The sequence below is a fragment of the Arvicola amphibius genome, chromosome 4 (assembly GCF_903992535.2).
Source record: "Arvicola amphibius chromosome 4, mArvAmp1.2, whole genome shotgun sequence".
Classification (NCBI taxonomy): Eukaryota; Metazoa; Chordata; class Mammalia; order Rodentia; family Cricetidae; genus Arvicola; species Arvicola amphibius.
The window spans coordinates 40927446-40952277 of record NC_052050.1 but is presented as its reverse complement, the minus strand read 5'-3'; the positions used below and the strand labels follow the sequence as shown (position 1 = coordinate 40952277).

Below are 24832 nucleotides of genomic sequence, written 5' to 3'. Positions count from 1 at the left end.
CACAGAGATAAGAGTTCAGGCTTGTGTGTCATCTCCAATACACGTCACCATTTTATAAGGTCCATAAGGTGTTCACCGTCACTCTCATTGAATAGGCCATTCAGACAGGTGAAATAAACTCTTCTAATTAATCAAATTAGGGTAGAGCTCTGCGTACCGCAACAGCTCTGATCACCAGCCCTGAAGATCATAACACTAGCAACCTTTGAAAGCCAGGGCATGTGGTCACATACCTGTAATCTCAACACTTGGGAGGTAGAGACAGGAGGATGAGGAGATCAAGGTCATCCTCGACGATATGGTGATTTTGAGACCACCCTGAGCTACGTCAAATACAAAGAAACACAGCACCTGAGTATATCAGCAGCCTCTTATTGCCGAGTTTATAGAAGCCAATATGCAGCCCTAGAGCTCAGCACCTGTTAGGTAATAAATATTTGTAGAGTAGTTGAAAGAATACATGAATAAATAAAGTAACATCGCTTAGAGGTAAATGTTCTGCCAGTGTTAATTTGAGTTTTTCCTAATGGCCAAGGAGCTGTTGGAGAACACCCGCCTTCAAACTTTTCAGACTAAAATCACTGCAGTCGTGTGCCTTAATGGCAAGGCCACCAATTCACCTGCACGATGGCATGGACCCAGAATATGTTTTGGGAACCAGCCCCTTGGTCTGTGCTGTGCAGTGGTGAGGTGTGGTGGTCCAGCTTGCCTTTGTCCTCCTGGCTTCTATCCCTACCACCTTCACGGGATTTGCCCTGACCTTATGGACCTGTCACCCATGAGCTTCATAACAGGTTACGAAGGGATCCTGCCTGGCCCACAATCTCCCTTGATGTCCTTTACTACTCTGTATGCTTAGATCTTGTGTCCTTTGGTCCTAGCCAGTCCCTCCAGGCCCCAGCCGATGCATGGACCTTAGGAAAGTCTTGGAAGGTTAATAAGATTATAAAAAGAGACCGGAGCGGTGCGTACTTGTTATCTCAGCGTGCAGGAGGCAGAGTGGGAAGATCTCAGCAAGAACGAGGTCAACCTGCTCTACGTAAGACTTGTCTTTAGGGTGCTGAAGAGATGGCTCAGAGGCTGAGAGCACTGACTGCTCTGCTCTTCCAAAGGCCCTGGGTTCAATTCCCAGCACCCACATGGCGGCTCACAACTGTCTATAACTCAGGTTCTAAGGGATCTGACACCCTCACACAGATCTACATGTAAATAAAAATAAAGAAATTAAGGCTTGTCTTTAAAAGATACATATATCTCAATCCAAAAATCGAATCCAAACCAGGGATTATTGAATTCCTGGTCTGTGAAGAACTGTGGAGCTCCCCAGACCACACCCTTCACAGTCAGAGGGTTCACTGAATTAGGGAGGAGCCCAAGAAAAAGGGGTTTCACTCCTCAGAATGTTGGAAGTTGTAGACTTCCTCATCTCATACATGTGAATACTGAAGCCAAAAGAATTTAGGAGCAGTGCCTAAGGTCACACAACTGCTGTCATTTCTCCCATTCCACGCTCCTGCCAGTATTCCTGGCTGGCCCCAGGCCCCAGGGTCAAGACTCTAACCACGGGGAGGGTGAGGGAAAGGTCAGGGCTATGTAGGCTTGCCCCCCCCCCCAGGTCCCTTCTGTCCCCGGAGGCTGTCCTGATGCATCACTGGCCCTGGTGAAGGGCTCCAGGGCATAGAGAAGTGGCCAAGTTAAATGGGTCTGGCGAGAGAGGAAAGGGACCAGCTGGGTAAGGCTGGGCTTGCTCCGTGCAAACAGTAATTAACAAGGAGCTGGCTCGGGCAGCTGGCCTCGCTGCTATCCTGCAATGCAGCCCTCACAAGCAGCCAGGAGAGCGTGGGAATCTTTTGTCATGCAGATCTTGCTGCCTGTTTGTCGCTACCCTGGGATTCCCCACCCTATCCCAAGACCCCCTGCTTTGGGATATTTATGGCTGAACCCTGTATGTAGGCCAATAAAAGGAGAAAGTTATCTGACAGTAGTTAGAAACCAAATAAAAGCTGGAAAAAGACCTGACAAAGGAAAGGAAGATTTCCAGTCGCATGGGCTGGGAGAAGGGCTTGTGAGTCCTCCGGTCATGGCAGCTTGACATTTGTCTTGTTTAATTTTTTTCTTAGACATTACATAGCCAGAATTGGTCACAGGGACCTGGAAAGGGGGTGCCAAGAGGCAGGTGGTCAATGGTGCTCCCATGGGGATCTCTCTCCATGTCTCCATCCAGATGGTCTTGGGTCCTGGTTCAGGAACTCCCTCCTAAGATGTGGGCCCCCACCTTTGTAGAACTTGCAGGTTTGGGCTCTCAGCCTCTTCCTCCTGTCTCCAGCCCTCTCTCCAGCGGCTAATTGACTCCTGAGCCTGCAGGCGTTTTCCAACCAAGGTTTCTGCTTGCTCACCCAGGCTAGCTGCTACTCACCCTCTGTGCCCCGGGGTCTACCTCCTAGTTATTTTTAGTCTCCTGTGTCCTTCCCTGGAAGCCAAAGCATTGATCACACTTAAATGCGACCAGAACAATAAATCTCCCATCTCCTCACTGCCCGGCTTCCCTCCCAGGACCAAAGTTTGTCAGCGGCACATACCAACAGCCACAGAACCATCCTCTCCCCAGAGTGTGATGTCATCATTCTCTGGACTTTTCAAGGACATTCTCCCTCCAGAGAGGCCCCACTTGGAAGATCCTGTGAACCTTTTGTGCTTTAGCGTGGCTGGGCAGGAGGTGTGGGAGGCGATGCTTAAGCAAGTTTATAGATTCAGCTGAGTAAAGAGAAGCGGAAGGAGGCAGAGGCCACCTCTGAACTAATGTGGGAAGTGGTTGCTACTGAGGCCAAGAGCATGGGTTTTGATCAGCATGACTTTCAGGCTGGGGAATTGCTCTGTGACAGAGTGCTTGCCCAACTTATGTAATGCCCTAGGTTTAATTCCTGGCACTGGGGGAGAAGGAGAAGAATTTTTATGTCAGGCAGAACAGGTTTGAAATAAATCCTGATTCCAGTGCTGGGGTGAGAGCTCTCCTTGTGTCTGTGGGGAGTCTGGTAGCACCTGCCTCAAAGGTTGGCCTTCAGGATGGAGATGAACTTGAGGGAGGGAGGGAGAAATGTGTGTACCCGGCTGACCCGAGTGGATGCCTTCCGTCCCCTGTGGCGGCTTTAGAATCAGTCCTACTTGGGGCCAGTCAGACTTCTCCTTTGAATCTTGGTTTCTCATCAGTAGAATGAGAAAGCTGAACGGAGGGAGGGATTCCTTCTACCATACATGAGGCAGCCTGGCATCAAAACGGGAGGAGAGGGAGCCTGCTGTGGAGTAGTTCTGCTCTAGTGGTGGAAGGCAAGGGCCAGGGCTGGGCTGCACAGTTGAGTCCAACACTCTTGATGTTTTCGCTCTCTCTGTGCCAGGCTCCTTGGCTGTGTCTGTGGCTGACATGACTGCACCCGTTGTGGGCTCTTCCGGAGGAGTCTATGCGCTCGTCTCGGCCCATTTAGCCAACATTGTCATGGTGAGCAGCCCCTTTTCCCTGTGGATCTGCCCGGTCTCTCCTCTACCATCACTGGGCTTGGACGTTAGTCCCCATCGCTCCCTCAGCCCGGGAACTGTCAGGTGCCCCCTGCCTGGCTGGAGCATGGTCCATAGCTGCATCTTTCTCTGCAGACCCCTTTCAGCCGTGTCTTTCCCAGATGGGTTCCTGTTTCCTCCAGCCGGGCTTAGCCCGCAGGTGGACCCGTCTCCCTACTCTGCCTGTTCCCTCAAAAATGGTTCAAATCGGGGGCTGGAGAGATGGCTCAGTGGCTGGGAACATTGCCTGCTCTTCCAAAGGTCCTGAGTTCAATCCCCAGCAACCACATGGTGGCTCACAACCATCTGTAATGAGGTCCGGCGCCTTCTTCTGGCCTGCAGACATACACACAGACAGAATATTGTATACATAATAAATAAATAAATATTTTTTAAAAAATGGTTCAAATCAGACCATTAGTGTCTTAGCTAGGGTCACCATTGCTGAGATGAAACACCATGACCAAAAGCAACTTGGGAAGGAAAGGGTTTGTTTGGCTTCCATTTCCATGTTACTGTTTATCACTGAAGGAAGTTAGCACAGGAACTCAAGTAGGGCAGAAACCTGAAGGCAGGAGTTGATGCAGGAGCCATGGAGGAGTGATCCTTACTGGCTTGCTCACTATGACTTGCTCAGTCTGCTTTCTTATAGAACCCAGGAGTGCCAGCCCAGGGATGGCACCACCCACAATAGGCTGGGCCCTCCCCCATCAATCACTAGTTAATAAAATGCCCCCACAGTCTTGCCTACATCCATTTAGGGGGGTAATTTAAGACAAGTTTGTTTGTGTAGCCCTGGCTGTCCTGGAACTGGCTCTATAGACCAGGTTAGCCTTGAACTCAGAGATCCACCTACCACTGCTTCCTGAGTGCTGGGATTAAAGGTGTGCACCACCACCACTGGCTAACCTCCACCCAATCTTTTTTTTTAATATTTATTTATTATGTACACAATATTCTATCTGTGTATGCCTGCAGGCCAGAAGAGGGCACCAGACCTCATTACAGATGGTTGTGAGCCACCATGTGGTTGCTGGGAATTGAACTCATGACCTTTGGAAGAGCAGGCAATGCTCTTAACCTCTGAGCCATCTCTCCAGCCCCACTTACACCCAATCTTATGGAGGCATTTTCTTAATTGAGGTTCCCTCCACTCAAATGACTTTAGCTTGTGTCAAGTTGCTATAGAACTATACAGTACAACTAGTATACATGGTCTTTAGAATTCTCTGTCATAGATTGTGCATAGCAGTCCGTAAAATGCTTTGTACACAAGCGTGAGGACCCTAGTATGGATCCTAGCAGTCATATAAGAAGCTGGGCATGGCCATAATGCACTCCTGTAACCCCAGTGCTGGGAAGGCAGACACCTAGAGTTTGCCCTTGTGATCCATCCTAGCCAAAACAGTGGACGCCAGGTTTAACCCCTCCACACGCACCACACACTAACACAGGCACTCCTAGGTAAGAAAGTCACCATGGTCATGTCATCAGACTTCTCAAGTAGAAAAGGAGACCTTGTGGGAGTGATTACCTTCTGCCAGCCATCCAGGTGTCGTGCCCTGCCTTAGCCCCTCACATTGTCAGGGTCCCCTTGTCTTTCCTTCCATTCTCTTTCAATACAATGGTAAGGGTCTGAGCACGACCCAAGGAAACAGGCAATCTAGTCCGGTCCGAATCCTTGCTGCCCACTCCTGAAAGGTGACCCGGGCCAGGCTAAATGCTGCTTCTTACCTTGGGTTCTACACCTCCGAAGTGGGGTGATATGCAATAAATGAGCAAAACTGAAAATCAACACTTAAAACAAATATTACCTTAACTCCTCATTCCTTACCAAAGAACCTAGGTAGACTCAGATTAAACAGTGTCTTCAAATCAGCGTGTTGAAGCCCCACAGCAGGAAGCTTGTCTAGTTTAGAGGGAGATAGAGTTATCTCTACTGTGGTAGCTGTCCTACCTCACGCACGCCCCAACTGGCCTAGGAGCCTCTCTATGTTACACATCTATATACCGCTCTGCCTGACATACTCACGATGCCTATAGATTTGGGAGGCGGGGAGAGTCCAGAAAGATTACAGCTTCTCCATGAACCCCTCCTGATCCTGCTCTGCTTGCTGTCACTTTTTTCCCCCATGTGGCAATTGTGATGCTTGGTGGTAGCAGGTTTTTGGAGTCTCTACATTCTCCCATGGTTTCATCTGGGTTGTGTTTTCCGGTTGAGCAGGTTGTTGACCCAGCCTAGGATGTCCTGGAGCTCAATCCTACCTCAGCCTTCCAAGTGCAGAGTCTGAGTCTGTCTTTTCTCCTGCTCCCCCCTCTCCCCCTCCCTCCTTCCCTTCCTACCTCCCTCCTTTCCTTCCCCCCTCCCTCCCTTCTTTTTTTGGGGGTAGGTGGGTGTGGGGGTAGGGCTATCCCAAATTGACCTGAAACTCCCTGCGTAGTCCAGGCTGACCTCAAGCTTGTGGCAATCGCCTGCCTCAGCCTCTTGAGTATTGCAGCCTAGCACACCTGACTGGAATTCCCATCTCACTCTGAACACCATCCTCTTCTATTCGCCACCACACATATACACATACCCCGCCTTTGGGAGTTGTAAGAGTATGTGTATGTGTGTGGGGGGAGATACCGAGTGACTACATTTGCTACTGAGCTAAATTCTGGCAACTTCCAGTATGTGTTAGTAGAGAGGTTGGAGGTGGGTGTGGGAAATCATATCTGAGTGTCAGGGTTCGGGGTGTGTTCCTGTTCATGCACACAACCGCTAAGGGTCTCTGTGCACAGGGCTGCCTCACATGGCCCTCTTAAATGGGTCATTCTCTTTCCTCAGACACAGCTATTCCTCTGAATCCTGCCTCCTCCACCCTCCCCCTGCCCCAATTCCTCTCAGTTGGTGAAGAAAGTACTGACCTCCTCCCTCCCATTCCTGCAAGCTAGGGATGGGGACAGGGATAGGGGGTGGGGGCTGAGCAGGCACAATGGAAGGAGAGCACAGGGAAGGAGGAAAAAAAGGCAGGACGTTAAGATCTGCCTACTCCTCAGCTCATGAGGTGCAACCGCGGTACCCCAGAAGTTCCCATGGGGAGAAGAGGCCACTCAGCACTGAAGAACACTGAAGGACTGGCCACAGGCACCCGGGGACCTGCCAAAGGGTTTGGTTCAGCTTACACTTCTGCCTGGTGAGCAGCCCATGGCCATGGAGATGAGCAGTCCCATTTCAGACCATAGGCCTTCCCAGAGAAAGCAGCTCCCTGCCTGCCTCCTGGGAGCTGAGAGGCCTGGGAGTTTTCAGTAACAGTCCACTCTAGAGAGTTGTGCTTCTTAACTCTGAAGGTCAGTTTCTCCTCATCAGGGGACTGCCTTTGCCCAAATGAGCTCCATGCTGAGACGTATCAGATCAACCCCTTTGAAATAGTATGCTCCTTTAATTCCAGCCTTGGGGAGACAGAGGCAGCTAGATCTCTGTGAGTTCAAGGCCAGCCTGGTCTATAGAGAGAGCTCCATGACAGGCAGGGCTACACAGAGAATCCTTTTTTTTTTTTTTTTTTTTAAAGTACCACATTTGTGGTTGGGGCGTGGTTAACCATTAGCAAGCACATATACTTCAACCTAAGAGATATGCTATTGCTTTGCTTCCAAAATGAGAGTGGACTCTATTCATCAGACAGTATCTCACTAAAGTAAAAGGCAGAAAAACCATGGATTTGACAGTCAGGAGATTTAGATTTGAGATGTCATCTGATGACTGAGTCTGTGAATCTTTGGGGCTCCAGTTGCTTTCATAAGGTGGTTGTTATGAAGATGGGGACAAATGGAATATGCTTCCCACATGGTAAGCCACCACCCAGCAGGGAGCGCCTGTGTGTACATACGCGTGCACATTTGTGTGTGTAACCATTACATTTATGTTTTATTTTGTGTGGGGGTGGAGTGGGGCGTGTGTGTGCTGCAGTGCAAGTGTAGACATCGAAGGATAACTTTTGGGAGTCCACTATGTCCACCTCGTCCTTCCCCAGGACTGATCTCAGGCTTGGCCGCTGACACCTTTATCTACTGAGGCATCTTGGCTGCCTTCTGTGTGATTATTTTAAATGTATGAATTATGTTTCATAGAGAAATCAAAAAAAGTTTTTTGTGAGTTGATATTTTACCTGCATGCATGTCTGTATGAGTGTCAGATCCCCTGGAACTGGAGTAACAGACAGTTGTGAGCTGCCATGCGGGTGCTAGGACTTGAACACAGGTCCTCTGAAAGAGCAGCCAGTGCTCTTACCCACTGAGCTGTCTCTTCAGCCCTAGAAAATGTGTTCTTAAAACTTCTGGGATATCCCAGGAAAATGTGGAACGCTTATGTTCTCAGGGCTAGCTGTTAATTAGAGATTTTGCTTTATATAAAAGTGTGTCTTGTAAGGTTGTGGTAATACGCACCTGTAATCCTAGCATTTGGAAGGCTGGGGCATTATATTTTAATGTTTTATAAATTCCAGTTTACACCAAATAATTAAAGTCAGAAAATGTCTCAACCAAAGATTTGGCTCCCCAAAAGACTTTCAATCAAGACTTCTTATTTTAAGCACTGGAAACAGAAAGATCTACCTGATTGAATAATTTATTAATTGCCTGCTGCTGGGGCCCATAAGCCAGAGTTCCATTTTTAAATATGCAAGATATTTACTTACACTTTTGCTGTATGTTAGATGTTTTCATAAAATATTTGAGAGCCAAATATTTGCAAATTGAATTTCGTTGTTAAAGCTCGAGAAAGATAACCGCTAAAACCAAAACAAAAAACCCTCTGCCATAAGGTTTATGTAATTAAATGAACAGCCTCTGTAGGATAGTTAGACCAGGAGTGATTTATATGTCATGCTTTCATTTCCTGGTGTGTGTGTGTGTGTGTGTGTGTGTGTGTTACTGAGCAATGACTCCAGAGCCACACACATGCTAGGAAAGTGCCCTTAATTGGTTGGGTGAACTTGATATCAAGGCGACTGGTTACCTGCTTGTTCTCAGTGGCTGAGTCACTGTCTCACCCTGCCACCACCTCACTCAGCGATGCTGTGGGAGAGAATTAAATTAAAGGGCCTTGGAAAGGCCCGGCTCCCTGGGGACTGGGCTCTCCACGTTTCCAGCCGCAGCCGCAGCAGGGCCTGCTGTGTGAGGCGCCTTTGCTCTCCTGGTGTTTCACTGCTCTCGGTGTTATTGAGGGAATAATGGGTCGTGAGATGGCCTTGGAAGACCTTCTAGTTTAACCCCTTCACTGCTGGGAGATTACAGTCCACTGGGATTCCCTCAGCTCTGGGAGCAGCTGGGTAGACAACAAAGGCAGACAAAATGTTTCTCGCCATCTCTTAGAGGGTGGTTGGCAGAGCTGTGGACTGGGAGGACCATCTGCTTGTTAACCTCCTGTCATCTTGAAGTGGCTATCCGGGATCCTCGCCTTCTTCCCTAAAGTGCATGCATGGGGTTGGATGGATCAGCCTGGCAGTCTTCAGCATTAACTTGCAGCTGGGGCCAGGCAGATTTGCATACTCAGGAAGCTAATGAAAGGGCTGGAAGCCACACCTATATTCCCAGGAAGGTTATAGAGTTGAGGGCATCTTGTGGCTACAGAGTGAGTTTGAGGCCAGCCTGGGAAACAAACTTGTGAATCTGGCCTCTAATAGCGCTAGAGTAAAGGCAGAGCTTCTGACTTTCCAAGGTCACCTGGACTCTAGATTTATTTTGTTTATTTGTTTGTTTGTTTGTTTTGAGACAGGATTTCTCTGTGTAGCCCTGGCTGTCCGGGAACTCACTCTGCAGACGAGGCTGGCCACCTGCATCTGCCTCCTGAGTGCTGAGATTAAATGCATGCACTACCACTACATGTTCAACATTTACTTCTTTATAAGTTTTCCTTTCTTCCTTTTTTCTTCTTCCTTCCCTGCTTCCCTCTTTCTCGTTTCTCCCAGGAATAGAACCCAGGGTCTTATACTTGCCAAGGAGGCTCTCCTGCTATGCTGCCTCCTTCTCACCCCATCGTAACCAGTACTGTGCAGTCCAGTGGCACCAGGTGCACTCATACTTCCGGGCAGCAGCCAGCACCATCCTATCTACCAAACTTTTTTTTTTTTCTTGGTAAGGCCATGTGGCCCACTACCTTCCTGTTGCAGGAGGCTCACTTCAGGGATTGGATCTCTGGCTCCATGGAATCACTGACCCCAGTTTTGTCCCGTCTCTTCGGTAAGGTGCTGAGAGACACTAGAAGTCCCAGTGTTACCCTGCCATCTGCTTCTAAATAGAACACATTCAGCAAGCAGATGTTAGACATTCTGGTTTAAGAGGGGCCGTGTGCTGCCCACTGCGCTAATGAAGAAGGGCTTGTTGTAACAGGGGCTCAGCATGTTTCCCACGCTGCCCTGGAACCTGCCTCCAGTCTTCCAAGTACTAGCTCCTCCTCCTCCTGCTCTTCTAATTGGAAAGGATGTAAGTTCGTTGAATACAAAACACTTGTGGTTTACAAAGCAATTAGCAAAATAATCTACCAAAGGGGTATTGTTTAAATAGTACATTTTAAAATACTCCTTATTGCCAGCTGGGTGCTGTTGGCACATGCCTTTAATCCCATCACTTGGGAGGCAGAGGCAGGCAGATCTGGTGAGTTTGGGTGCTGTTGGCACATGCCTTTAATCCCATCACTTGGGAGGCAGAGGCAGGCAGATCTGGTGAGTTTGAGGCCGACCTGGTCTACAGAACAAGTTCTAGGACAGGCTCCAAAGCTACAGAGAAACCCTGTCTCAAAAAAGAAAAAAGAAAGAAAAGTGAAACTCCTACAAGTTAAAACTTGTTCCCAATGTTAAAACATTAGAACATTAGAATACTTCAAGCAAATCCTCTTTGTAAGAAAAGAGTGTTATGCCGGGCAGTGGTAGCGCACGCCTTTAATCCCAGCACTCGGGAGGCAGAGGCAGGCCGAGAGTGAGTTCGAGACCAGCCTGGTCTACAAGAGCTAGTTCCAGGACAGGCTCCAAAGCTACAGAGAAACCCTGTCTTGAAAAAATCAAAAAAAGAGTGTTTTCTCTGAAGTTTCCCAAGCCCTGGTTCTTCCACCGTCACCACTATTTGGGGCCCCTGTAAAGTTTAACTCACGTTACTGCAGCCTCAGAGGAGCATGAGAGCATGGAGCAGGGCCTGGACCACTGGGACGGATGGAGTAGATGGGAGGGAACAGAAGTCTCGGCTGTGCCCAGTTGCCACCTTAGCCAGGGCCAGTGTGCTCCAGGAAGATCCCAGGCGTGTCTGTGTGCATGTGCGTGCATCTGTGTAAGTGGAACTGTGTTCTGAAGGCCCTGCAGGGGAGCCCCTCAAAGGAACCCCGCAGAGGAGTCTTTTGTAAAGTGAAAATCCTTTGTCAGATGAATAATTGTATTCCATTTATCTACTTGGGAGGCTCTCAGGAGAGAGACTTGTTTGAAGGCCATCTGGCCCACTCCCCTCCTAACGCTCACTCCTCAAGTGCTGAAGCCCCATTAGGAATCTCGGTAACAGGAAACTCATGATCCACACAACAGGTCATTACATTTTGTTCGTATGAGAGATGAAAACCTGTCTTGAACAAGAACAGTGATTGTATGCTGGCGAGAGAGAGCGAGCTGAAGGGCTCAGCTGAGAGACAACAGGGCACTTGACCCCTGAGTTTGAGGGTCCTTCTTCATTCTTCCTGGGCACGATTTCTTACCCCGATGGTTCCACTTTGACTTTGGTGGGCGTCCTGCTCCACATTTCTTGTCACCTGTGGGGACAGCCAAGAATCACGCTGTCAAAGAGTTCACTGTCTGAGGTGGGAGAGAGATTCTCCCTTGCTGGCTCTACATGCTCTGCCCTGTGTGGCTCAAGACCTTTCATGACGAGGATAAACTCTCCATTGTCGGAAATCCCTAAGCCATGCTAAGCCCCAGCCCTCACTCAGTACTTCACCAAGTGGCTTTTTGTGTACCTGCAGGAGAGGTGCCTGATCCCAAACTGACAGAAGTCTCTCCCTCTCCTTTAGAACTGGTCAGGCATGAAGTGCCAGTTCAAGCTGCTGCGGATGGCTGTGGCCTTGATCTGTAGTGAGTACTGCCGTGTGGGGAGATGGGCCGGGGAGGGGAGATGGGGAGGGTGCGCAGGACCACAGAGAAGCCCCTGCCCTTGCCTTCCAGGAGCCTGTGATAAACCAAAAAAGGTGGGGGCATGTCAGTCCTGTGTCCAAAGCAGGGACACCCCAAGAAAGTCTTTCTCTTTACCCTGCTTGATCCTTCCCGATCTTTTGTTGTTTTGCTTTTTGAGACAGTGTCTTGTGTAGCCCATGTTGGCCTTGAACTCGCTAAATGGTCAAGGATGACTGAATTTTTTATCTGCTTTCTGGGATGAAGACACGCGTGTCACCACAGTTTTTTTGTTTGTTTGATTTGTTTTTGGTTTTTGGGTTTGTTTTTGGTTTTTCAAGACAGGGTTTCTCTGTGTACCTTTGGAGCCTGTCCTGGATCTCACTTTATAGACCAGGCTGAACTCAAACTTACAGAGATCTGCCTGCTTCTCCCTCTCTCGAATGCTGGGATTAAAGGTGTGCACTACCACTGCCTGGCACCACACTGATTTTTATGTGGAGCTAGACTCTGTGCATGTTGGGCAAGCACTGTACCAACTGAACCACATCACCCAGACCCTTTTTGTCTTGTTTTGGTGGTTCCCCACCCCCCACCCCCGAGACAGGGTTTCTCTGTAGCTCTGTAGCCCTGGCTCTCCTGGAATTCGCTCTGTAAACCAGGCTAACTTCTGCCTCCCTAGTGCTGAAATTAAAGGCTTGCACCACCATGGTCCAACACAAGTACCAATGAGCCATCTCATCTCTCCAACCCCACTTCTTAAAGCTTTTATAGACATAAAGTATGCAAACAGAAGAGTACCCAGAGACCAGTGGGATCAAGAGAAATAGCTGCATGACTTTTTGGGTTGTGAACTTGACCTTTTAGGATATGTGTCTAGTGTGTGTGCATGCACAGTTAAACCTGCAGGTAGAGATGTAGAGATGGCTGGAGAGATGGCTCAGAGGTTAGGAGCAATGGCTGCTCTTCCAGAGGTCCTGAGTTCTACCACGTGGTGGCTCACAACCATCTAAAATGAGATCTGGTGCTCTCTTCTGGCCTGCAGGCATGCAGGAAAAACACTGGTATACATAATAAATAAATGGATCTTAAAAAAAAAAAGACCACTTACTGCTATGTTTGGCTCCCAGCACCAACACACAGCACTTCACAACTGTTTGTAACTCCAGTTCCAGGGAATCCAAAGCCCTTTTTTGTCCCTGTGGGCATTGCACATGCTTGGTGCGTAAACATACATGCAAACAAAACCCCCATACACATAAAGTAAGAACAAAGAAGCTTCTTTAAAAAAAAAAAAGGGGGGGGCTGGAGAGATGGCTCAGTGGTTAAGAGCACTGCCTGCTCTTCCAAAGGTCCTGAGTTCAATTCCCAGCAATCACATGGTTGCTCACAACCATCTGTAATGAGATCTGGTGCCCTCTTCTGGCCTGTAGGCATACATTCAGACAGAATACTGAGAATACTATATACATAATAAATAAATAAAATTAAAAACAAAAAACTTGTAGTCTTGCTCAGTGATGTGACACATGTCTATAATCCTAGCACTTTGGGAAGCTAGGGCAAGAGGGTTGGATTTTTTAAATATTTTATTTATTCATCTTCATGTGCATGGGTGTTTTGCCTGCATCGTTGTCTGTGTACCATCTGTATGCACTGTCCAGGGAGGCCAGAAGAGAGCATCAGCTCCCTGGAACAACTTAGAGACAGTTGTGAGCCACCATGTGGGTGCTTGGAATCAGACCTAGGTCCTATGAAGAGCAGCCGTTGCTTTTAACTGCTAAGCTAACTCTCCAGCCCCAAGAGAAATGAATTTTGAAGCCAACCTGGACTACATAGTAAAATGTCTCAGGCTGCCCCCACCTCCACACATACAAGCAAACCTTGCACTTTTAGTAGAGTTACAAACTGTAGTGGCTCCTTTGCTCAGTTGGTGCTGGGACCCTAGTCAGGACAGGTCCATTCTACTGACTGAGAGGCCTGGGCATAGAGACAAGTAGGGATCAGCAGCTGATCAAACACAGGAGAGTGTACCTTAAACTCGATGGTGCACATCTTTAACCTAGCACTTGGTAGGCTGAGACAAGAGGAATTCTGTGGGTTCAAGGCCAGCATGGTCTACATGACCAATTCCAGGCCAACCGCATACAGTGAGACTCTGTCCCAAAAAGTGGGGAGTGGTATGTCTGGCAGAGGTGCCATAGGAATAAAGGACGTGGTAGGCAAAAGATGTTGGCAGGGAAAATTGGAGCTTGGGACTGCAGATAGTTGTGACAAGAAATAAAGCCAATCTAAATCTCAAGAGTTAGATGATGAATGCCGGGTGGTGATGGCACACACCTTTAATCCCAGCACTTGGGGGCAGAGGCAGGTGGATCTCTGTGAGTTCAAGGCCAGTTTGGTCCACAGAGAAACCATGTCTTGAAAAACCATTAAAAAAAAAAGAAAAGAAAAGAAAGAAAAAAGAATTAAGAGTTAGATGATGCTGGCTTAGGCAAAGGCAGAAACATACATCATCTTACATATACTGGAAGGCCACTGCAGGCTTACAAGAGGAGAGATGCTCAAGGATGTTCCAGATAGAAAATTAGGTGCATTATGATGGAGAAAAATAGATTGAGGGGTTGGAGAGATGGCTTGGTGATTAGAAGCCCTTGCTATAACAGCATGTGGCTCTGAGTTCACCCACACAAAAAAGCCAAGCATGGTACACATGCCTGTAACCCTAGCATTGGGGTTAGACAGAGGAAGCTCCCAGGAGCTCACTGACTGGCCAGCTCATCCTAACCAGTGAGCTGCAAGCTTCTGGTTCAGAGACCCCCATCTTTAAAATACAGGATGGAATGACTGGAGATGGCTCAGGGTTAACAGCACTTGCTACTCTTGCAGAGGACCTGGGTTTAGTTTCAAGCACCCGCCAGGCTCACAACTGTAACTCTAGTTCCAGGGATATGACACCCTCTTCTGGCATCCACAGGTACCAGGCAAGCACATGTACACATGTACACATGTAGGCAAAACATTCATACATAAGTTTTTAAAAGTAAGGTGGAGAACAATAGAGGAGGACATGTAATGTCTTCTGTCCTCCATATGTGCATGCATAGGGCGTGCGCGTGCGCACATGGACACACACACACACACACACACAGGAAGGCTAATGAGACCTGAAGCCTCAGGGCTCACACTTTAATGTAAAGAGTAAGAGGGGGAAGGAACACCTTCTCCTTTACTTTCTAAAACATATGTATGGGGAGCATAGGGTTAGGTTTAATTCATAAGTGTAAACTTGAGCTTCAGAGAATGCTAAGATCACCAGCTCAAAGGAAGTATACCCAGAATATTGAAATACGCCATTACTAATGCTCCACAGTTTAGCCAAGCTGGACAGGGGCCACTAAGGGTTTCTCAGCCTGGGCCATAGCTGCTGTATGGTAAGAGGAAGACATAAGCAGAGCAAACCCTGATGGAGTCAGACCTGTGAAGGCTCACCTTAATTGCACCTCCACAGTCCCCACCTCTTACATTAGGCCTTTGGAAAGTCAAGTCAGCCCCACCCACCAGGAGCCTTCTTCTTGGTCTTATCTTTTTTGTTTGTTTGTTTTTAAATAAAACCCATTGTAAACATTATAAATGCTGGGGCTGGAGAGATGGTTCAGTGGTTAAGAGTACTCACTGCTCTTTCAAAGGTCCTGAGTTCAATTCCTAGCACCCACATGGCAGCTCACAAACGTCTGGTGCCGTCTTTCAGTACATGTAGACAAAGTACCCATATACCAAAATACATAAGGAAAGCTTTAAAAAATTCCTAAAAGGTGATAAAGAGGTGGGAGAGGAACCATCGACTTTTACAGCCTTTTCCTTTATTGGCCCCAGGACCCAGTAAACAACGTCGGGGAAGCGCCACCCGGTTGGGGTGTCTCTAGAGCATGGTCCTACTGCTCCTTTTCCACCCTCTGCGGGCTGGCTGTGGAGTTGCAGGGCCCTCTGAAGACATCTAGCTGTCAGTCCCTAAAGGGAAGGAGGTTCCTGGGCTCCTGGGAGACACATTGATGAAATACGTGGTGAAAGAGTCCCCTCAGAGAGCTGTCTTTTAATCTGTCAGCTTTGCTTTGCTTTCCCTCCCAGTCTGGAAAATAAGGCTAAGAATTCCTATTCTGTCAGGGTCTGAAGAGATGGCTCAGTGGTTAAGAGTGCTTGCTGCTCTTCCAGAGGTCCTGAGTTCAATTCCCAACACCCACATGACAGTTCACAACTGTCTGTAACTCTTGATCCAGGGGATCTGGCACCCTCACATAGACATACTTGTGGGCAAAACACCAATGAAATATATATATGGGTACATGCATTTAATCTCAGCATTTGGGAGGCAAAGGCAGGCAGATTTCTAAGTGTGAGACCAGCCTGTTCTACAGAGTGAGTTCCAAGACAGCCAGGGCTACACAGAGAAACCCTGTCTCAAGAAAACAAAAAAATTGAAACAAAAAAAGAATACCTGCTTCCAACCAGACTCGATGGTGCACACCTTTAATCCCAGCGCTCAGGGGGACAGAGCTCTGTGAATTCAAGACATCCTTGTCCACAGTGAGTTTCAGGATATCCCAGACTTCATTGTGAGGCCTTGTGTCGAAAAGAGAAAGGAAAGCAGGAAGGGAGGGAAGGTAGGAGGGAGAATGAAAGTCCTTTCCCTGCCCCTTGGGTATTGGGAAATGGGGTGGAACTATTGCCCAGCCCTTTTCCTTTGCAAGATACAACATCCCTTTTTGACTGGCTGACTTAGCAAGTCCACAAAGGGAAGGACTGAGCCATAGTTGGTGACAGCAGGAACTGGTTAAGGGAGACATCCTAAGATGTGTTGGTGAAAGTGGATTCAGACTTTTAGTTTAATTCCTCCTTTACCCTCGCTCCCTCTCCATCTCTTTCTCCTGAGAGGCACCGGCTCTCGTGGTTTCTGGGGATTTCTAGGTAGCACATGGAAACACTCTGTGGGGTTTACAGAGCGTGCGGGAATTGTTGGCCATGTTCTACTCTTGAAGCCTTTATACCAGTGGACAGATGAAGAAATGTCCCCAGAGTGCAACGTAGCCACAGAGATATGCCTTCCTTAGGGTCTTCTAGCAAAGGCCCTCTCAACGTTCAGAGAACGGTTCAAACATTTTCTCTTGAGAAGCCCTGTCTAACTCCCCCAAAAATGCCCCATCTTGTGCCCAGCATGGATTTTATATTGTCTCTTTTTGCCTCATGTCTGTAGCTCTTAATGAAATTGTCTTGCGAATGTAATTGATCGTTGATTTATTGCCAAGCCCTGTAGGCTCTTGGGATAGTCTTGTCTCCTTGATTACTGCATTTGGTCTCATGACAGTGAGTGAGTGAATGGGTGCCTGGGTGGCCAGTGTGCCTGGCCTCTCCTCAGCTCCTGTCCAGGACCCTGCTGTGATGTCTCTCTGTCTCCTCCCCTTGCAGTGAGTATGGAGTTCGGGAGGGCTGTGTGGCTCCGCTTCCACCCATCGGCTTATCCCCCATGCCCCCACCCAAGCTTCGTGGCGCACTTGGGTGGTGTGGCCGTGGGCATCACCCTGGGTGTGGTGGTCCTAAGGAACTATGAGCAGAGACTGCAGGACCAATCGCTGTGGTGGATTTTTGTGACCATGTATACCATCTTCGTGCTGTTTGCTGTCTTCTGGAACATCTTTGCCTATACACTACTGGACTTGAAGCTGCCACCGCCCCCGTAAGAGACTGGAGGACCAAGGCAGGGAAGGGAAGAAGCAGAAGCATCCAGAGGAAGTACCTGCATCTGTTTTTCGTCACCAGTTCGGCAAGACTTGGGGAGCAGGAGACTCTCGGGGCTGGGATGTATGTGTTTCAATGTTGAAGGATGGGGGGGGGAATGGATGCTGCTGCTGTTTTCCTAAGCTGATCTGGGGTGGGGGGAAAGTCTGGGGTAGGATGAGAGTAGCTGATCCATGAGCTCCCCTCTCACTGCCACAAGTAGCCTTCTTCCTGGTCTTTCACCTGGAGAGACACTGGGACACAGAAGTTCTGAGGGCAGCCGCAGCCAGGCATGCCTTCCTCAGCCAGGAGGTACTGAGGCTAGGTCATGTCCTCCCTGCAGCTCATGGTCTGGTGTTCTGGCAGTAGACGCTTTGATCTGGGAGAGCCCAGAGCACCCCAGGCTCAGATCCTGTCAGTGGGTGCAATAGCATGGCCCCTAGGACGGGGAGATGCTATATTCTTTTCCTGGGGATCTGTGAGAGGGCCCATGCCTGGGACCCTGAAGTTCATCCCTGGTTCCTCTTGGAAAGGCCCAGGACCAATTTTCCCTCTTCCTGCCTGTATTAGTGAATGCTGGCATCTCGCACCATCATCCTGCATCCGTGCCCCATCATCCTGCATCCGTGCCCCATCTGGACTTTGGGGTCTTCCTCTCTACTGCCCTTGCCCTACTTTGTGCCTCTCTTTTGGGTGTGGAGATAGGGTGTGTGTGTGTGTGTGTGTGTGTGTGTACACAAGTGCGTGTGCAATGTGAGGCAAGTCAGAACCTGCAGAGGGAGGAAGTAGAGGACAATGTACACAAGGATGTCTGTAAGAGATTGCTGGAATGGGCATGCTCAGTGTGCTTGCTCTGTGGCCTTGCTTTTTGCATAATTCATGCCCCTCTTTCCCATCTGGCCCTCCCAAACACCCCCTAAGCATCACTGACCAGTGGAAAAATTGTCCGTGCTAGAGGGAAGACCAGAGCCCCACCAGGACCTCTGGGAGGAAATGCCAGCTGTGTTCTGGTTCCCTCTGGGGTAGCTTCATGTCTGTTCTGCCTCCTGTAGAAGAAAGTCTTTGGAATGAAAGAAAACCTAGGACAGTGATACCATGACCATCTCTCCAGGGAAGCTACAGTAAAAGATACTTTGGTGAAAACTTTGCCCCAGAGAAGAGCTGCCGGGAGCCTGGGTGAGTGCCAGGGCTGAGAGCAGCTGTAGACTTAGACGGTCACATCTGGAGGGAAGTTGGACGTGAGATTGAGGCAAAGGCTTTGTGCTGCCCACATCCCAGCAGCCTCAGGAGTTTGGCAAGACGCGCAGTGCCTCTGCCCCTCCAAGACAGTCTGCTCAGGCTGGCACTAGGAGCTGCTGGAAGCCCTAAGTGGAGACTGTGAGACAAATGACCTTTATATCAGCTCCTGGGAGTCCAGGCTGAGGAACCACAGACCTGGGAAGTGAGGGGCAGGACATGCAGGAGCAAGGTCAGGAGGATGGGAACTGCTCCTGGGTCCCCTCACCATTCCAGCAACTTTCCCCAGCTGGTCTCCATTCTCCCGAGTCCCTCACCCCGACCCCTCCAGTGTGGCTGCCAGCAGAGCTGGGACTCAGGGCACCGTCACTCTTCATGGTGGCTGTAGGTTGGCCTCAAAGGCTGGGGAATCCCCAGACAACAACTATGTAGACTCGCTTGCTTTTAAAGGGGAGGAGTCATGGAAGCCAGGGAAGGGAAACCAGGCCTTCAAAGAAGAGAAATTTCACTTTAATGGCACCATTCATCACTCATTTTTTAATTAGGAAAAGCTCCCTAATGGGCCTCTTTTGACGCTCGGTTTCCAAGCGAACCATTCTTGCCTAGAGCATCAGCGGAGGTATTGCTCACCGAACCCAGATCTTCCTCGAGTGTCCAATTCAGTTTGCAGATAATGAGGATTACCCAGTGCTGTGTGCTTCCCAGGGCTGGCTGCAAAGCGTTGACTCTCCTCTGCCTTAAAAACCGTGCCCGACAGTGAGCTGCCCTCCAAGGACTACGTAAGTGAAAACCAATCCACTAGCCGCAATGTTGGTTTCTAAATATTTTTGTATTGTGTACATTCTGTATATTTTTGTTGTAACATATGATTTGAGCACAGATTCCATTAAAGATTTTTTTAAAGCCATTGGTTATTCAGGAAGTGACTACAAGAGCTGCCATGGAACTGTTTTGTCTGGGTCTGGTGGGAGAAAGAAAGAACTGGTGGTGGTGGGTTGATGGGTTTTGGTGCTGGTGATTGGCACTGTCTTCCTTAACCTTTCCTGAGTGGCTGGTGAAAACTGATTGTTCTTCTCATAACGTAACATGAAGGAGGCGTCCTGGACAGTTCTGGAGGTAGTTGCCACTAGTTAGGGAACACAGTCTCAGTGCCAATGACCCCTCAGGTCAGGCTTGTCTTCTCGTCCACTCGCCCAGCTCTCCTACGTGCCTCACTCGGCACTGCTTTAGGGATTGACAGTTGCCAAGGGAATGAAGAAACCGCACACACATGAACTCAAGGACAGAAAAGCTGGGATGGCATGGTCATGGATGGAGAAGCCACAGCCCCGCCCCATAAGCTCAGAGTGTTCGTTATATACTGTTGAACAGGGAAATGAGGTTATTGCATTCAACTGAACGAGGAGGCACAGATAGGGGCGGTCTTCACAGGCCGTAAACACGTGGTGGGCAAAAGCTGTGGACATTCTCCACACACTCTGTCTACATCCGCACACTGCTATCCCGAGACTGACACGCTGGGGTCCTTGCCATAGCCTTGTCTATGCCAACAATATGCATTCACTCAGGACTGGAGACCTCTTTCTCTGTCTCAACAAGCCTAGTCTTGAGGTCCTCCTCGGGGCCATCAACAACTTAATCTTGAAGGACAGGGCATGGTCAAGTTCATATCCAGAGGAGAAATGAAGGCAGCATATATGCTCAAGGCGAAGCCTGGGACTTCAGAAGTTTAACAACTGAGTTACTTTGCATGAATGAGGCCTGAAAAGCCAACTGTGTGCCCACCTTCTCCAGATCAGCATTGGCCTCTGTAGCTTCCCAGTTAACAACTACGGAATGCTTACGGATTGAATTGCCCTGCTAAGTGTAGAACGGGGGTCGTTGCCCTTCCCATCAATTTCCTGTGTATTACTGAACAAACAGTGTAGGAGCCATCCCAAAATAAAACCAAGAGCACAGTAAGCGCAGGCTAACTAAGCACCCGCTGCTACTTAGAAAGTGCAGAGCTGAGTTCTCTGCAAACACTTTGCACTGGGGCCTCCTGTGCTCCAGTTACTCAAGGCATCAAGGCAGCACCTTGGGGAAGAAAAGCTGTTTAATTAGATTTGCCTTTGGCCTCCTCCCATTTCCCTTTACTTTCCTGTTTCTTACTTTCTGGCAGATTCTCATTCATTAAATAATTTACTAAAATGTTTACCAATGATAATTTAAAAAATTGAAAACAACAGCCAGGTAGTGGTGGCACACACTTTAATCCCAGCATTTGGGAGGCAGAGGCAGGCGGATCTCTGTGAGTTCGAGGCCAGCCTGATCTACAAGAGCTAGTTCCAGGACAGGCTCTAAAAACTACAGAGAAACCTTGTCTCGAAAAACCAAAAAAAAAAAAAAAAAAAAACCCTACACAGAGAAACTCCTGTCTCAGAGAGAGAGAGAGAGAGAGAAGAAAAACGGCAGTAGTGGTGCACAACTTGAATCCAATCTCTCAGGAGGCAGAGGCAGGAGGTTCTCTGAGTTTGAAGCCAGCCTGGTCTACAGAATGAATTCCAGACAGCCAGGGCTACACAGAGAAATCCTACCTGGGGGGAGGGGTACAATTTACTAAATCTCTACTTATGCTGGATAGTGAGGCAGACATTTTCATAGCTAATGTTTTGTTTTGGTTTTTTAAAACAAGGTTTCTCTGGATAGCCTTGGCTGTCCAGAAACCTCTCTGTAGAACAGGCTGGCCTTGAATTTACAGAGATCTTTTGCCTCTGCCTCCCAAGTGCTAGGATTAAAGGCGAGCGCCACCCCCACCCCTACCACTTGTTTTGCCTTTGCGACAGGGTCTCACTATGTACCTCTGGCTTGCCTGGCTGGTTTTAAACACACAGAGATCCACCTGCTTCGGGAGTAAAGGAGAGCACCATCACACTTGGACGCCCTCATAGCTGCGATGTGAGATGCTGATAAACAATCCCATATCTGTACAACAGTGGAAGACTTACAGTTTAGCGACTTGTGGCAGTAAATAGGATAGCTGGATCCACACTTAGGCCATCTGGTTCCAATTTATATAAACCTGACAGTGGTGGCACATGCCTTTAATCCCAGAGCTTGGGAGACAGAAGCAGATGGAGCTGTGTGAGTTTGAGACCAGCCTGGTCTACAGAGCGAGTTCCAGGACAGCTAGAGCTACACAGAGAAACCCTGCCTCAAAGAGGGAAAAAAAAAGTTCATTATATATATTGAGAGTGGGTAGGGGGTTGTTTTTGTTTTGTTTTGTGGGGTTTTGTTTGTTTGTTTGAGACAGGTTTTCTCTGTGTTATAGCCCTGGCTGTCCTGGAACTCACTCTGTAGACCAGGCTGGCTGGCCTTGAATTTACAGAGATCCACCTGCCTCTGTCTCCAGAGTACTGAGAGTAAAGGCGTGCACCACCACTGCTGGCAACAGTTAATATTCTTGATCCCTGGATATTTGCATGGGACTTAAAGGGAATCAAATTCATACATGTGTTAGGAGGCAGTCTCTGGCTGGCTGTACTGATGCGTGCAGGTAGATCTCTGTGAGTTCAAGGTCAGCCTGGCCTACTTATGGAGTTCTAGGACTCTAGGACAGCCAGAGCTACAAAATAGAGCCCTTATCTCAAAAAAAAAAAAAAAAAAAAGGCCAATTTCTGGCCAGTGTGGCCGTGCAACCATGAGGACTTGAGCTCAGTCCCAAGTACCCATGTAGAATCCAGATACAGTGCACGCTTGTCATCCCAGTGCGGGGGAGGCAAATCTCTGGGACTCGCTGGCCTGCCAGCCTAGCCTACGTGGCAAGTCCCAGGCCACATATACAAGGTCCTCTGGTCTCCACATACACATGAAAACACACATATACAATATATACGCACATTTACAAAGAACCTATCTCATTTCATCAGCTCGAGGTCACTCAGGAGCGGTGAGTAACTTTGGAGTCTTTGCTGAGTCTTTTCTTCACAGACCCCCCACTTTGTCTGTCTGTCATTTCTCAGTTCCAGAGTCTAGTCCTATCACCCCCTATGTGTGTGAGAGAGGAAAGGACCTGTGTCCTACAGGTGAAACCGTTTTAGACAACAAATAAAACATTGTGATAGAAACTGTTTCCCCCTTTCTTGTGCATTCCAACAGGTGACAGGTATATGTACATGCCTTAGTATATGTATATGTGTGTAGGTATGATGTATGTGTATAAAAAAGTATAATTTCCCCATAAACTTATTGGAAATTATTAAAGGTGTGAACTGAGTTCAATTAGGCATAAATATCTGCCTTGATTAGAAGCTGTGTTTTATTATTACAAATTAGTTACATTTTTGATACAAGGCAAACATATTTCCTGTGTGTTGCACACAATTACAAGTTTATTCCATGTCTGAACATCACTTTTTAAACCTTAACAATTTAATACATTCACTTATTAAAATTTGGATACAGTACAGCTTTCTGGCCATGAGTGGTTTCTTCTCAGGACCAACAAGATAATTCCATGACATTTTTCTCCTTTAATAGCGATACAGAATTTATCACAGTCTTCCTTTTAAACATAAGACTACTATATACAATTGTGTAATGTAGTGAGCCTACATTGCAAAGGAAGTACCTACAAATAAACAGTTATACTTTGCCTATATCCACAAGTGATTTGATGCATTTGCTTTTATTTTTATTATTTTTGGTGTATATGTTTGTGTGTACAAACATGGAGGCCAGAGGCCAACCCTGGGATATCAACCATCAGGAGCCATCTACCCTTTTGTTTTCCTATTTGTTAACTGATTAATTCTGAGGGATGCATGTGTAGAGGTCAGAGAGCAGTTTGCAGGAGTGGGTTCTCTCCTTCCACCTTCCCGCAACCCTCCAAACAGGGTTTCTCTGTGTAACAGCCCGTCCTGGAACTCCCTGTGTACACCAGGCCTGCCTCGAACTCACAGAGATCTACTTGCCTCTGCCTCCCAAGTACTGGGATTAAAGGACACCACCATCACCCGGCTCTCTCCTTCCACCTTTATATGGATTCTGGAGATAGCTCTCAGGCCATCAGACTTGGTGGCAAGGGCCTTTATCCACTGAGTTTCTCTCCAGCTCGGCTCGGCTGGCCAGTAGGACTCTCCTGCCTCATCAGTGCTAGGGTTACAAGCACATGCTACCACACTTGACTTTTGTATATGGGCTCTGAGGATCGAACTCCGGTCCTCATGTTTGTATGGTAAGTACTTTACACAGAGCTATTTCCCTAGCCCCTACATTTATTTCGTAAATGCCATTTGTCAGACTCTTGATTGTGAGTTTGAAAATGAAGATTTTTGTTTTACAGACTCAAGATATTGATGTCCTACTGTTGCTCATTTTTACAAAATGATGTCCAAGTGGCCAACTTAAGTGCATTAGGAAGAGTCCAGAACAGTGCTGCAGGGCTACTGACTATCCCAGTCGTCAGACAGCTATAAAAATGCTACTTAGATTCTTTTCTATACTGCCTATAATCCAAGTTATTAAACTTTAAAGCCATATGAAAGCATTTTTGAAGATCCTGCATTGTATTTCTCATTAAAGGAAAAGAAGGGTGTGGTGTGTCATATCCCTAGACTGACTTATGGAGAGGAGAAGGCAGAAGGCCACTGTCGATCACTTTGAAAGTTAGAACTCTGCTCTTCACAGGGGTTTACGAGCGGTTAAGAGTTCCTCAGTTTTACAGGCTTCTGCTCCTCTGAGCATCCTGAAGGCAGTGAGAACACAGGGCTTCTGATTTCCAAAACCAAAATCATGATCAAATGGACTTACTAAAGAGCTATGCAGAACAACTCTGTGTGTGGCTGCAGCTGGCATCCATGGGGATTCAGAAATGGCCACCCTAGGGCACTGTTCCAGAGTAAAACAATCCAAGGCTTGTGACACAGGATCAAACTAAGATCAATAAGCAATTGTGATAGGAAGAATTTGTTTGCATTTTCAAATTTTTAAAATATTCTTTATTTACTTATTTATTGAGACAAGGTCTCACTATATTTATATAGACCCAGCTGACCTGAAACTTTGCTATGTAAATCAGTAAATCAGGCTGGCCCTGAACTCACAGAGCTCCAACTACCTCTGGCTTGTGGAGTGCTGCATTCAAAGGCATACATCACCACACCTGGCTTTCA

At 47.9% G+C, this 24832-nt stretch overlaps 1 protein-coding gene across 2 annotated transcripts in view; it reads left to right on the top strand.

Annotated features, from left to right (window-relative positions):
- The window catches only part of Rhbdl3 (rhomboid like 3), a 49299-nt gene extending 29668 nt beyond the window's left edge, over window positions 1-19631 (top strand). For both annotated transcript variants that reach the window (XM_038328645.1, XM_038328644.1), the window contains 3 exons: window positions 3393-3493; window positions 11576-11636; window positions 17136-19631. In XM_038328645.1, coding sequence (XP_038184573.1) covers window positions 3393-3493; window positions 11576-11636; window positions 17136-17407 — 434 coding nt within the window. In that variant the 3' untranslated portion in view covers window positions 17408-19631. The remainder of the gene's footprint in view (window positions 1-3392; window positions 3494-11575; window positions 11637-17135) is intronic.
- Window positions 19632-24832: the final 5201 nt, after the last annotated feature.